The sequence below is a fragment of the Thamnophis elegans genome, chromosome 4 (genome assembly GCF_009769535.1).
Source record: "Thamnophis elegans isolate rThaEle1 chromosome 4, rThaEle1.pri, whole genome shotgun sequence".
Taxonomy (NCBI): Eukaryota; Metazoa; Chordata; class Lepidosauria; order Squamata; family Colubridae; genus Thamnophis; species Thamnophis elegans.
In genome coordinates this window covers 117728777-117743907 of record NC_045544.1, presented here as the reverse complement: position 1 = coordinate 117743907, position 15131 = coordinate 117728777, and the positions used below count along the sequence as shown (strand labels likewise).

General features: G+C 42.8%; 1 protein-coding gene across 2 annotated transcripts in view; it reads right to left on the bottom strand.

Moving 5' to 3' along the window:
* Positions 1–15131, bottom strand: part of SEPTIN4 (septin 4) — a 56687-nt gene that overhangs the window by 22942 nt on the left and 18614 nt on the right. For both annotated transcript variants that reach the window (XM_032216896.1, XM_032216897.1), the window contains exons 2-6: positions 10685–11008; positions 8872–8965; positions 7883–7969; positions 4799–4922; positions 1115–1249 (exon numbers count right to left, since the gene is read on the bottom strand). In XM_032216896.1, the coding sequence (XP_032072787.1) occupies positions 1115–1249; positions 4799–4922; positions 7883–7969; positions 8872–8965; positions 10685–10867 (623 nt within the window). In that variant the 5' untranslated portion in view covers positions 10868–11008. The remainder of the gene's footprint in view (positions 1–1114; positions 1250–4798; positions 4923–7882; positions 7970–8871; positions 8966–10684; positions 11009–15131) is intronic.

Genomic DNA, 15131 nt, shown 5'->3' with positions numbered 1-15131 from the left:
ACAGTACCTTTGGCTCCAATAGTCAGGGAAATCACTCGCCTGAGGTTTTCTCACGGCCCCTGGCTCCAGCGAAGTTTGTTGAGGTGGTCTTTGGGTGAGTCCAGCATTCCAGCTTGTCTCTATTTCTCTTTGCCCCACTGAAGTTGACCAACGGGGTAGGGGGGAAGGTTCAGGCTGACTGGAAATTTGCAGTTGAAATAAATCTTCGTGCAAAGGTCGGTCAGACGGGCTGGGCTGGTGTAAAGAAAGGTCGGGAGGTCCCAGTTCACTGGAATCCGTCCCTCCAACGGCGCCTTCCCCCTCTCTGGTCGGAGAAGACATTATTTCCCTTCTCGGTAGACGTAAATCTCCTGGAAAGGGATATTATTCAGATTTTGCTTCTTGTCACGCCCCACTCCACTCCATAATTAGGAAAGAAAACCAAGAGACTCCATGGGTTGGAAATCCAATGTACTTTTACTAATTATAAATGGTAAGCGAGCAGTAGTGAAGCAAAATCTGAATAATATGGCGCGAAAGCAATTGATATATAGCAAAACCCGTTCCCCCCCCTTAGGATCAAAGCTCCAGTCCAATCATAAGTCCTTCAAATGTCAGGTGTGAGATAACTTCAAAAAGACAGGCCAAGATGGAATGTGAAGGCCGTTGATGCAGGCGGGAAACACGTACGCATGCGCAATCCCAACAACTGGTACATCCTAGAACATTCCTCCAGCAGTCCTCCAGCACATCAATTAAAAACCCTCCCACATACACGCCCCCCCCTTCCCGTTTCATGGCAGCTGAAGCAGCAGCAAAGCAGAAGCTGACACTGTGTCAACTCGAGCAAATATCTGTCGGAATCTTCACAGAATGTTTGTGAATATTACAGGCTGTGAGTGACCATAATTCACAGCTGTCTAAATTAAAGAGGGTTTTTGGGACTAAGTTTGTGATTTATGCTTTCCCAGGAAGCCTACGTCAGAACAAATGGAGAACATGAGGGATGGGCCAGACAAAAACTTGCTAAGAGTTGTTTAGGTAGCAAGGCAATCGTGAAGACTTTAGTCAACTTTTTTTTTAAAAAAAGAAAAAGCATGTTCCAGGATCATGAGTTGGTTGGTTTAATTCATACCCGTGACCAAAAGGAGAGATGAAGTAGAGGCAGCAATGGACACGGTTGTCTTGAATATTTTTCCGGTTAAGGCCGCTTTCATCCCGGAAATACTGCTCAAACTGCTGATCTATATAATCAGCCACAGGCTTCCAACTGGGAAAGAAAGAGAACATAATTTAGATATCGTGAGTTGAAATGGAGACAGCCATCATGTTTGCACAATCGAAAGTTTTACTGTAAATATCACACAGAACTTTTTTTTTTTTAAAAATGCTGCATTAAGGAATTTGGAATTCCAGAACTGGTTATCCTAAACGATTTTTTCATACCAGCAATATAGCATAGGGCTATATTGATAGATATTATTGCTGACAATTGGGAAATCCCTGATTTTTTTTTCCAAATCATCCAAGGATCTATATCCAGATCTACTTTCTGCCATAATTAATTAAGAGGTTACATTCTTTTTCTTAGATGGAGAGAAGGAGAAAGAGCAGGAAGATAAGGAAAGTTGCATAAATGCTTGTGAAATAATTATGGCTAGCTACTCTTGGAAGCCTAAAGTTTGAAACCCACCTCTGCTAATCTCAATATATGTTCTTGAGTGAGCCACACACTTCTCGAGTGATCGTCTGTAAGTACCATGTTTTACCGAAAATAAGACAGGGTCTTATTTTCTTTTGATCACCTAAATAAGTGTTTGGCCTTATTTTCGGGGAGGTCTTATTATTTTTGAGGTGCAGGAGGCAGGTAATAAACTGCAGAACATTTTAAAGCAGGTGTTAGATTCAGCACCTTAATTAATCACCATTTCCCGTAGTTTAGCTGTTTTGAGTGGTTTCATCTATAGTATTATTATCAAGAAGGATTATATATTTTCTCAATCTCTCATAGAATCTTAGAAAAACAGAGTTGGTAGGGGCCTTGGAGGTCTTCTAGTCCAACCCCCTGCTTAGGCAGGAAACTCTATACCATTTTAGACAAATGCTTGTCCAATTTCTCTCCCTCTCCCTCCCTCCCCCCGTCTTATTATTTTTGAAGTGCAGGAGACAGCGAGCGAGGTCACTTCATGGCTGCTGCTGTGTTGCAATATTTTAGGGGAGGGCTTACTTTGGGGGGGAGGGCTTATTTAAGCACATGCACTTAAAAGTCTGATTGGGCTTATTATCCGAGCAGGTCTTATTTTTAGGGAAACAGGGTAGGATGGAAGCAAGGGTGAAATTTTGAACATCTCTTCTTATAGAGGGGAAGAAGGTGTGTTTTAGAGTACTTCAGTAGGACTTCTAATGTGTTCGTGCCTGATAAGCCATTGTGGAGATAAAGACTAAATATCTCCCTTCCCGTCTCCCTGCTGGTCCACAATTGCTGTAGCTCAGAAATCAGTAGAACTACTCTAAAGATGCAGCAGTCTTGCTTACATGTCAACACAGCTCACTCAATCTACCAGGAATCAAATTATCCACTGATATGGTATCTAATGACCTCAGGAATGGGGGGGGGGGGAAATCCCGCTCCAGTTATTTTGAAAGAAATTATATCTGACAGGATCTTAGCCACCTTTTCAAAAACATTTAAATTGATTATGCACCATCACATTGGTATTGACTCTTAGCAACCACACAGATAGATTTTCTCCAGAAAGATGCGTCCCTAACCAAGTCTTTCAACAGGGCACTTGTTGTTCATCCATCTTGCTGTTGGTCGTCCTCTTTCCTTCCTCCTTTCCCAGCATCACAAACTTCTCCAGAGAGCTAGGACTTCACATAATGTGCCCAAAATAGAATAACTGAGCCAGGTCATTTGTGCCTTAAGAAAGAACTCTGGTTGATTTGTTCAAGGATCCATTTGTTTATTTCTTGACTCTCCATAGTATTCTCAAGAGTATTCTCCGACACCAAAGTTGAAAAGTGTCAATACAGGTAGTGCTTGAATTATGATAGCAATTGGAGCAGGGGTGAAATCCATTTACCTTTGCTACCGGTTTGGCAGCAATGTGAGTGCCCACATGTACAGTGTCAAAAAGGTAAGGTAAGTGAACAGGGAGGGTGGGAGTGGAATCCGTTGTTTCGCGCGATTCATATTAGCTAGAAAGCAGGAAATCCTGCTTTCTAGCTAATATAAGTTGCGCATCGCAGCTGATGGTTGGAAAAACCTGTTCACTCGAACTGATTTCATTTATGTTACTACTGGTTCAGGCGAACCGGTAGCATTTTACCCCTGAATTGGGGCCAGAAGTTCCATTGCTAAATGATGCAGGCGCAAAATATTATGTCAGGTGATCACATTGTTTAAAGATGGCAATGCTAGCAATTCCGGCTGCTATGATTAACTGAGACTCCCTTAGATTCAAAGGATCTACCCTGATCTAAGTCATTCTTGGCCTGGTCCCTCCTTTTTAAGTAAGGGGCTGCCTCCTCTTCAACTCCACCCCACCACCACCACCAATTTCTCTCCATCTCTCTGCCCTTTTGGTCACCTTGCATTATGATACCTCTGTCACCCTGCTCTCTGCGTGCCTGGCCATGTTGTCGCCCCATCGTCCTGCACTCAATGCTCCTGGCATTTCCCCCGGCCCTGAGGCCCTCAACTGACCTTCCTGCTGCTACTGAAGTGCCTGGCTTGGGCCTTCATGAGATAGTTGCTGGCCCCACTGGGACGTCTTCCCAAGACTGTGCCAGCCCCCCTTCCAAATCATATGTTGCCTTCTCATGAGATTGGACCTCTGCCTTCTGTACTGCACAGTGTTCACTCTGCTTGTCACAAGCAAAAATGTGTGCCAGTTGCGAAACACACTATCAGCAATCACATGACTGATGAACATTGCAACAATCATAAATCGGTCGCAAAGTTTATGTTTTTTACTACTGTCGTAACTTTGAACAGTCACTGTATCAGGTAGCCAGTAAGCGAGGACTACCTGTAGGTTACTCATAAGGACAATGAGTTGTTCTGGGATTCCTATTTTTCTAAGCACATTCAGCAGTTCGATGTGATCTACACAAAGATATTTCTATAACTAATGAAGAACGTAACGCTTCTTGTTGGTATTTGGCTTTCTCAGTCATCCAGCGTGCATCAGCAATAATGATCTCATGTTTCCAAAGCCAGTTTGAACATCTGGCATCTCTTTTTCCACGGAGGGCTCTAATCTGCGTTGGATGATCAGATACATTATTGTCTTAACATGTGATTTTTAAAATTAGCAATGGCTTAAGCAAAGAAAGAGCCTGAGTTCAGGGTGCCCCCTTCCTCTTTCTCTCCATACCACCCTCTCTCTCATCTATACCCCTAGGGAGTTGAAAAGGAAAAAAAAAGAGATGCCATTTGGAAATATAATATTCTCAAGTTCTGATGCAAGACAGGAATTCCTTTCTAGTTCAGATTTAAAAAATTTTTAATGAATACTATCAGACTTTCAACATCCGGATCTGAGCCCCAGATGAACAAAGCATGTAAAAAAGACTCCCTCTTAAGCAAGTCTCAGTTCTTCTTCCTAGTGCCTGCAGCAGGATTTACCTGTCCGCCAGCCAGCTGGCCTTTGTCTCTTGCAGATTATTTTTACCATAGTCTTGGCCTCCATCCAAGGGTTAGCTCATCCCTGCAAGAAACACCTAATGGGATTCCCTCCCTACAATTTCCCATGATTCTGCAATCAGGCTTTTTCCTTGAGCAAATTCCTTTCCACTTTCCAGGGAAACATACCATTCTGTGTTGTTTACAGCATCTCCAAAGCCTGGTGTGTCCACAATGGTCAAGCGAAGTTTCACCCCTTTCTCCTCTATGTCTACCACATGCTTGGTAATCTCCACAGTCTGGACAATCAGTTCTATTCCCCGAGAGAGGAAAAAGGAGAATTGGAGAGGGTGTATTTGCAAAGTTCCAAATCAATTGAAATGTCAACTATGCAAGAATAAGATCTCTAATGGCCGGCCTTTCCACCAGAAATAAGATTCCTTTCTTATTTCCATTTTCTTTCAATTGTTTAGAAATCTTTTGGCTGCTTAAAACAGCATTGCTCCTGCGTCTTTGATTAAAAGCTGGAATTTAACAGAATCTGAAAAATCCAGGGAATGCATGCAGGAGCTAGAAATACTGCCATAGACCAATACCGTTTCATCGACTGCTTTGTACGGTTTTCCTAGTGCAGATTCTTTTAAGATGTCTGTGATTTCCCAGCCTTCTACTTTATTCTGTTTTGTGGACATCTGCTTAAAATAAAATAAAAAAAGAACTTTCATCATTTTTCTTTTTGTTTAAAAAAATAAATTAAACTTTCTATAAAACTTATAAAAGTGATCTATAAGTTTTCAAAGGAGAAGGAAACTGGCTTCCTTAGTCACACTCCCTCACACTACATCGTCAGGACTAGCAATAGTGGAACTACACTATATTGCCAAAAGTATTCGCTCACCCATCCAAATAATCAAAATCAGGTGTTCCAATCACTTCCATGGCCACGGATGTATAAAATCAAGTACCTAGGCATGCAGACTCTTTTTACAAACATTTGTGAAAGAATGGGTCGCTCTCAGGAGCTCAGTGAATTCTAGTGTGGAACTGTGATAGGATGCCACCTGTGCAACAAATCCACTCATGAAATTTTCTCTCTCCTAAATATTCCACAGTCAACTGTCAGCCGTATTATAAGAACGTGGAAGTGTTTGGGAACGACAGCAACTCAGCCATGAAGTGGTAGGCCACGTAAACTCGTCCAACACCAGTGTGTGACCTCACAAATGCGCTGCTGGAAGAATGGTCAAAATTCCCATAAACACAATCCTAAACCTTGAGGACAGCCTTCCCAGAAGAGGTGAAGCTGTTATAGCTGCAAATGATGGACCGACGTCATATTGAACCCTACGGATTAGTAATGGGATGTCACTTAAAGTAAGTTCATATGTGAGAAAAGGCGAATACTTTTGGCAATGTAGTGTTTTTCAGTGATGGCTAACCTTTTTGTTGTCACGTGACAAGTGTGTGCGCGTGCATGACATCCCATGCCCCACCCCCTGCACATGTGTGCACAAGCCCCAACGATCCCCACATATGTGCATGCAACCACTACTACCAGCGCCGTTTTGGGCCTAATAGGCCTCATTGCATCCTCCTGGGATCAAAAACAGGCCGGGAGAGGCGTGCCGCACCCCTCCAGGCTCCCCTCACCCCCGTGCATGCACACGACTTCTCTGCCCCTCCATGCATGCGCACGTGTCTCACATATGCGCCCTGCCCCCGACGCATGCACGGCAGGGACCCAAAAATCAGCTGCATGGTGGGAGACGCATGCGCAGTGCAGCTGAGCTGGGGTGATGGCTCGTGTGCCTGCAGAGAGGGTTATGTATGGCACACAAGCCACAGGTTTGCCATTATGGAACTATTTTAATTTATTTTTACTTGCTGGTAAGGCACACAGGCTCACCAGGAAAAGATTTCCTCCTGGAGGGCGGATGGGTGTAGGCGTAACTAACCAACAGAAAGGAAGTGGAGCTAAGGAGCAATAATCCAAAGGACTTCTGGGAGCTGAGGATTCAGAATGTTTTCATCTTTCAGGCTAAGTATCACCATTATATAATTTTGCTTTATGATTATTTGATTTGCTTATTGTTCCACTGTTTCTTTTACAGTTATTGTATTTTTTTTCCATTTTGCATTATATTATTACGTTTTTTGTTTGTGAGCTGATAAGACAGTGTTTCTCAAACTTACTGTCAGACCTGGAAGCCATCTTCTACATTGGTTTAGGTTTAGGTTTATTAGATTTATATGCCGCCCTTCTCCCAGGGACTCAGGGCGGCGTACAACATTAAAAGAAACACATAATACAAAAGTTTTTAAAAAAATTAAATAGAATATCCCAAACCCAATTAAAATTGACAATGACATTTTTTTTAAAGAATTAAAATTAAAATTAACAGTAATCAATAATTTGTTTTGTTTTGTTCAGGCCAGGCTGGCTTGCTGGAAAAGCCAACTTTTTAGGCCGCGTCGGAAGGACCGGAGGTCAGGGATTATACGAAGCTCCGGGGCAGCTCATTCCAGAGAGAAGGCGCTCCCACAGAGAAGGCTCTCCCCCTGGGGGTCACTAGCCGACACTGTCTAGCCGACGGCACCCTGAGGAGGCCAACTCTGTGGGATCGCACTGGACGGTGGGAGGCTACCGGTGGCAGTAGGTGGTCTCACAGGTACCCTGGGCCTAAGCCATGGGGCGCTTTAAAGGTCGTAATTGGGCCTTCAGACCTGCCACAATTTCTACTGTGGGAAATTCTTTTCTCTGAGAGTCAAGGACATCTTGCCTTGCAGCTGCAATGGTGCGACTGGGCGGAATCTCCAGTTTTGGATGGTACCTGATTGGACCATGTGACAGACATGTGGGTGCTGGGCAGGGACTTGAACTTTCACTTGGGTGGGGAAAACCTGGAAGCTTTCAGATTCGGGTTTTCCCAGATGTGCCAATATGACATCTCTAATAAAATGGAACTTTGAGGAAACCTAAGCCTCAGAGTCTTCTTTCGTTGGGGGTGTTACTTGGTATCCTGACATCAATTTTAAGATGGGTTAACTTCATCTGCCAGAATTCCCCAGCCCAGTGTTTTTCAACCTTGGCGACTTTAAGTCCCGTGGACTTCAATTCCCAGAATCCCCCAGCCAGCATAGCTGGCTGGGGAATTCTGGGAGTTGAAGTCCACGGGACTTAAAGTCGCCAAGGTTGAGAAACACTGCCCCAGCCAGTATGTGTGTTATGTATTGAAAGTAAGAATCATAAAGGAACATACAAACAAGCAATACCTTCTGCATTTAAGAGTTTGCGATCTTTGTATAGATCTGTAAGAAAAAGGCTGTTCACCAGAGTGGATTTCCCCAGCCCAGACTCTCCTGAGGAGGAAAAGGAGGAACAGTTAATATTACATATAAGGAAAATGAGTTCTTAAGAAAGAGGTTTTCTGAGGGGAAAAGTGGGCAAATATGAGGAATACTTTAAATAAAAAGAAATTTTTTAAATAAAGAAAACAATCAGTGGCAATTTGCATAGCAAGTTTGTATACCGTATTTTTCGGAGTATAAGATACACCTTTTTCCTTCAAAAAAGAGGGTGAAAATCTGTGTGCATCTTATACCCTAAATACAGCGTTTTTGGCCTCATGAAACCCTGCTCCCTTTGCAAAAATGGCCGTGCATAGCCTTTAGGAGGCTTATAGAGTGCTTCTGGGGGCTAGGGAGGGCAGAAATGAGTGAAAAACTGGCCTTTTTTTTTGCTCATTTTTGCCCCTCTCCCCAGCCTCCAGGACCACTCTATAAGCCTCCTAAAGGCTATGCATGCCCTCTTTTTTTGACAAAAAACGGCTCCATTTTCACGAAAAACGGCCCGTTTTTGGGAGGTCTGTAGAGTGCAAAAACTTTTTTTTAAATTTGCCTCTTCAAAATCTTGGTGCATTTCATACTCCAGTGCGTCTTATACTCCGAAAAATATGATAGCTAAAGCTAATCTTCCTATTTCTAGCTCTTTGGCATCTGCAACTTAGACTATCCATCAGTTCACAACTAAGAAATCGAACTTTACAATCCAATCCAATAAAAATACTGTGGAATTATTTCAAAGATTAATGCAATAGAATGTATTTTCCTCACCCTTTAGACTTTTATACACACATTATCTAAACATAAGGCAAATGAAATTTAGTTTTAATTATAGTTCTCTGCCATGAATAATGTGCTTTTAATCTGCAACAATTATATACTGTCTCCTGAAACAGCCCTTGTAATTTCAGCATTGATACCTGCAACCATTAGTGTGAAATCAAATCCTTTTTTCACAGATTTCCGATGGACCTGATTAGGAAGTGTTGCAAATCCCACATATTCTTTATTGTCCTAAGAGAGAGGAAAAAGAAGAGAGAAAGGGGGGGGGAAGCAGTATTACAAATTGCCAAGCCTTTTTTGCAAGAATCATTTGTCTGAAACAGGTTTTTCAAAGTTATTCACAGAATAAATTTAACTTGGTTACAGAATTAATCTATTGCCGAGTTCGCATAATGCACTAATAATATTAATTAAATAGGCTTAGTTTCTACACCACAAATAAACTTTTGAAAAGTAACTAAACTTCTCATGTTAAGCAAATTGATTTGATTAAACACACTGTGTAAATACAATAGTTGTATCACTGGCGAGAAACATTCTTTATCAAAGTATTTTTATGAATGGCATAAATCTTCTATGCAAGACTCAGGAAATGGACCTCTGTGCCTCTATACACCCACTGTTCATGTCAGTGAGTCATCAACTTGTCAATAAAATAGCCTTTGTTTTATTTCTGTGCTTTCTCCAACATGGGAGTGTTAATACCACTTTATAATGCCCTGGTAAGGCCGCACTTGGAATACTGCATTCAGTTTTGGTCACCGCGATGTAGAAAAGAGGTGGAGATTCTAGAACAGTGGGTCTCAACCTTCCTAATGCCGTGTGTTTTCCGACAGTCTTAGGCAACCCTTGTGAAAGTGTTGTTTGACCCCCAAAGGAGTCCCGACCCACAGGTTGAGAACCACTGCTCTAGAAAGAGTGCAGAGAAGAACAACAAAGATGATTAGGGGACTAGAGACTAAAACATATGAAGAACGGTTGTAGGAACTGGGTATGTCTAGTTTAATGAAAAGAAGGACTAGGGGAGGCACGATAGCAGTGTTCCAATATCTCAGGGGAAGCCACAAAGAAGAGGGAGTCAAACTATTCTCATGTGCACAGAACAATTAATCAGTGGAACAGCTTGCCTCCAGAAGTTGTGAATGCCCCAACACTGGAAGTTTTTAAGAAGAAGTTGGATAGCCATTTGTCGGAAATGGTATAGGGTTTCCTGCCTAGGCAGGTGGTTGGACTAGAAGATCTCCAAGGTCCATTCCAACTCTGCTATTGTATTGTATGGCAATGCCAAGGATATACCCAGCTTGAAAAGCATCATTTGGAGGGATTTCATTACTACAGCATTCGAAGCACAGCAAAACATTACCATATTTTTCAGAATATAAGACGCACCTTTTCCCCTCAAAACAGAGGGTGAAAATCTGGGTGTGTCTTATACACTGAATACAGCATTTTTGGCCTCCCAACACCCTGCCCCTTTGCAAAAAAAATGGCAGTGCTTAGCCTTTAGGAGGCTTCCAGAGTGCTCCTGGGGTCTGGGGAGGGCAGAAAATGAGCAAAAAACAGACCGGTTTTTGCTCATTTTTGCCCCCCCCCCCAACCGCAGGAGCACTCTATAAACTTCCTAAAGGCTATACATGCCCCTTTTTTGACAAAAAATGGGCCCATTTTCGCGAAAAACAGGTCGTTTTTGGAAAGTCTGCAGAATGCAAAAACTTTTTAATTTGCCTCTTCAAAATCTTGGTGCATCTTATACTCTGAAAAAAATATGGTACTTCTAGAAGAAGCTTACTCCATGACACAAGCAAAATACTGCCATCAATAGGGATGAAGGAATCCAGGTTGAGTATTCCTGTACATTCAAGCATCCTAGGTCCAGTTCTACAAAAGGGAGATTCTCAAGGGGCTGGAAAGATGGAAGGTTCTGACAGAAATGCTGTAGAGATCCTTTACCTCATCTGAGTCATATGGGTCAAGCCTGCCCCAGGGGCTTCTGGGGCGGGATGGACTTGGTGGTGCTGGAGCAGCCATGTGTTGCGGTATCAAGTCTAGAGGGTGAGGGCGGTAGAAGGCCTTCTGCTCCTTTTCCTCCAAAGCATCTTTGGGAATGGCCTGGACTGCAGCACTAGGGAACATTTCAGTCCCACCTAGACTGGGTCTTTTCTCCTGAGGGATGGCTTCTGGCTTCACCCGATGGAAGGTCTTCTCTGTTGGGGAATCGTTAAGGAACTGGACCAGCTCAGCTTCTTCTGAGTCTTCCTTCAGAAAGTGCTTTATCTGGGCAGGAGAGGGTTTGGGGGAGAACAAAAAACAGAAAGCAATACTCATGTGAAGAGATGGACCTGAGTGTCCTATCCTTTCAGCTACCTTTCCATCCTGTTATTCGCAGGTCTTCATTCATGGTGTAGTATTGATTTCTTTTTTTAAAGTAAATTTTATTCATAGACACTTCTCTGAAAAACAGTGCATTGTCAAGGTATACCATTTACAAATGAAAATGTTCCCCCCCAAAAAAAAGTGGTGTTAAACATTGACATTATACCGTGTTTCCCCGAAATTACGAGATGTCCTGATAATAAGGCCATGCCACATTTTTCTGCGACAGCGCAACGCAGCCATTTGCCTATGATGTTGTGCCTGGTTCTTTGGGAGCCCGCTCGCAAGAGAGCAGCTGCCCGGCAACCCCAAAACAATAAACCCTCCCCTCATAATAAGGCCCAAGCCATATTTTGTGTGTAAAAAGAAAATAAGACCCTGTCTTATTTTCGGGGAAATACGGTAACGATAATAATGATATAGATATCCCTGCCTAAGCAGGGGGTTGGACTAGAAGACCTTGAAGGTCCCTTCCAACTCTGTTATTCTATTATTCTATTCTATTCTATTCTATTCTATTCTAGTAACAATAGTAATAATATAACCAAAAAGCTTTTAGCTAGGTTTCTTCTTACATTAAAGTATTATAATTATTTATTTTCTTACTTTCAGTACTAACATTTATGATCTTACTTTTCTCTAATTCATACCTCTTGCTTCTATCCATTCATACAATTTATTCCAAATCATACAATATTCTGTATCTTCTTGATCTTTAATTTTAAAGGTTAATCTAACCATTTTGGCACAATCAAAAAAAATTTCAAATTACAGCCCCCTCTGGTGTATTGATGTATTGATTTCTAATACTGTACTCCAGGATCCTTTCCTTTCCAGTGACTGTTTCAAAAGCAGCAAGTTCTTCTTTATTTTTATTCATAAACATGTGCAACTCTAACTTGCTTATTTAATTTGTTGTTAAGGAAATATCCTCTAATCCTTTTCTCTGATCAGTATTTCCTGAGAAGAGCATTCTGGGATCGCCCAGAATTTAGGAGTTATTTTTTTAACAATTAACCACTATCCAGTTCTGCCACCTGAATATCCTCGCTACTTAATTCATCATCCACAAATTCTAGACAGGAAAGGTAAGAATCATGGAGCCTCTTTTGATCCGTAAATAATATACGCACATTATCATTTGCAGTACTGGGAAAATAAAGGATAGTTCAAGAAGAGTCATATGCTAGGGACAAGAACCCAGACTGAGGGAAGAGGGAGTAAACTGAGGTTTGCAGAGGAAAATCAAGGGTCAATTCCATCGTGTATGCAAAATTCTTACTGTGTGCGCCTGAGGGATGCTGGCAGGCTCTTCAGCCTGCCCAAAGTGGCTGGGACTGGCACCCTCTTTCAGGGCACCAGCAAAAGGCATCTCTGCTTCACTGGGCTGCATCTCCTTGGAGTCTTCCATGACAGCTATGGTTCCTTCTACCTCCTCTCCCTGAGTCGAGAGGATTGGGCAGGGCAGGTGTTAGAATGAGGAGTGAAAGGAGCAAAAGACAGATAAAGCAAAGAGAAAAGCGCAGAAGAAGTCCACAAAGGCTCTGGCCTCAAACCTACATGCTCAGAAGTTAAAGCATATTTGCCAGTGATGTTTACACGATTCCCTACTACAACAAAGATGCTTTTGTCCATAGTCATATGTGTGGGTGATGTGTGTGCATCAGAGCAATCGTTTAAATCAGGGGTGTCAAACTCTAGGCCTTGGGGGCCAGATCTGGCTTGCGGGATACCTAGATCTGGCCCATGGGGCCACCCTGGAAACAGCAAAGGACTGGCCTATGGTGCTTCGGCCAGTGAAAATAGGCTCCTGAGTTCCATTTTCAGCTGCCATGGCCTCCTGCAACCCATTGCCAGTGAAAACGGAGCTTGGGAAGGCTGCACCTGTCCCTTCCAAGCTCCGTTTTCACTGTCAGAGGGTTGCAGGAGGCCGTGGCAGCTGAAAACGGAGCTTGGGAGCCCATTTTTGCCTGGCAGAGTGCTCGGGCCAACACAGGCACCCCTGACACGAATGACATCAAGTTTGCCACGCCCACCCTGGCCACGCCCACCCGAGGTCAAACGCAACCCTGATGCAGCCTTCAATGAAATCGAGTTTGACACCCCTGATTTAAATAATTAGACAAATAGCTTCCTTGCACCTAAAATGAAAAGTGTAATATATCTGTCAGGATTGACAATATCCATTTCTCAACATAATCCTTGACGTCCAACCATAAATGTAGTAACCTTCGAAGTTACAACAGCACTGGAAAAAAGTGAGTTATGACCATTTTTCACACTTGTCAAAAGGTCGCAAAAAGTGACCCCAGGATTTAGTGCCACTGTAACAGTTACTAAACAAATGGTTGTAAATTGAGGGCTACCTCTACTTGCAACTCAGTTCTGAACAACACCATACTTTCAGAGCAACTGGACAAATGAACAACTAAAGAAATAAAATTGAAGGAGGTGAGAAAGTTTCCACTCAGGAAAAGACTAATGAGGGGACAGATGCAAGCATTTTTTTTTCAAATATCTGAAAGGATATATAGAAGGTCAATACTTATGCACTCTCATTTCAGAGCAGTGTTTCTCAACTTTGGCAACTTTGAGATGTTTAGATTTCAACTACCAGAATTCCCCCGTCAGGCGGAGAAACACTGTTCTAGAGAGTAAGCTATAAGACACTGATTTAAAGTTCCAACTGAACATTAGAAAAAACTTCCTAACCCTAAGAGCAATTCAATAGTGGTGCCAATTACCTAGAGCCATGCTGGCGAACCTATGGCACATGTGCCGGAAGTGGCATGCAGAGCCATCTCTCGGGGCACACGAGGCGTTGGCCATTGCTCTTCCAGATTGCAGAGTGCTGGCCAGCTGGTCTTCACATGCGTGGGAGCAGCGAAAACTGAAAGAGCAGGTGCCCGGTGTGCATGCATGTGCTGAGAAAATGATCCATTTTCTGGCACACACATGTGCGTGCCGGAAACCAGAAAACCAGGTGGCCAGTATGCATGCAGAAAACCGGAAGATCATCAATACGCACACCGGAGCAGCTGTTCTTCTAGTTTCTGGTACACACATATTCTGGTACATACATACACATGTGCGCTCCTATTTCGGCACTCAGTGTTGAAAAGGTTCGCCAATACTGACCTAGAGGGTTGATGGATTATGTGGAAGAGGAGATTAAGCAGCTATCTCTCTCAACTGCTTTAACTTGGTGGCCCAAATGGCTCCTTCCAATTCTATGATTTTACCTCATATCATAGGATAGGAGCACACAACTTTTGTTTCAAGGACAGCACTTGCCCTTGAGTTGACATGCCAGGGGGACCCTGCTCCAAAAAGAGAAGTCAGGGGAAAACTAAATTTGAATTAAACTGATTGTTCTTGCTTCAAAACTTGTTTAGCGACCACTGCAGTTACCACAGTGATGAAAAAGAAGCTTTCCAATCAATCCTCACGTTTACAACTTTCACAGGTCTGTAAAGGAAAGGAAAACTGAAGATTATAAGCACAGTTGCAGTTTTACTTAGTGACTGCTTTCCCTAATGACCCAGTTGCTGCTCCCAAATGTAGTTGCTAAATGAAGACAATCAGTAAATGGTCTGAGGAAAGTATATGTGGGCTTTTCATATATGCAGGGTTAAAGAACAATTAGAATTATGGGGTGGATGGATGGCATCTCTCATTTATCTATATTGCAGTAGCAGCAGCAATATAGATCCACAAACTGGGTAGGTCAGAAATTGGAATGTTCATATTGTACGAAGAGACCTCATTTCATGTGAAACCAGGATAGCTGAGATACAACTCTGAAAAATCCTCTTGAAGAGCCATTGCAAATAACAATTTGTTACACTTAACCTCCGAACCAGTGGTGGGTTTCAAAATTTTTTAAAACCTCTTCTGTAGGTGTAGCCCGCTTTGCGGGAGTGGCTTGCCGGCCATGTGACTGGGTGGGAGTGGCTTGGCAGCCATGTGATGGGGTGGGCATGGCCAACTTGTAAAATGTGGTGAAACTCACTTAACAACGCTC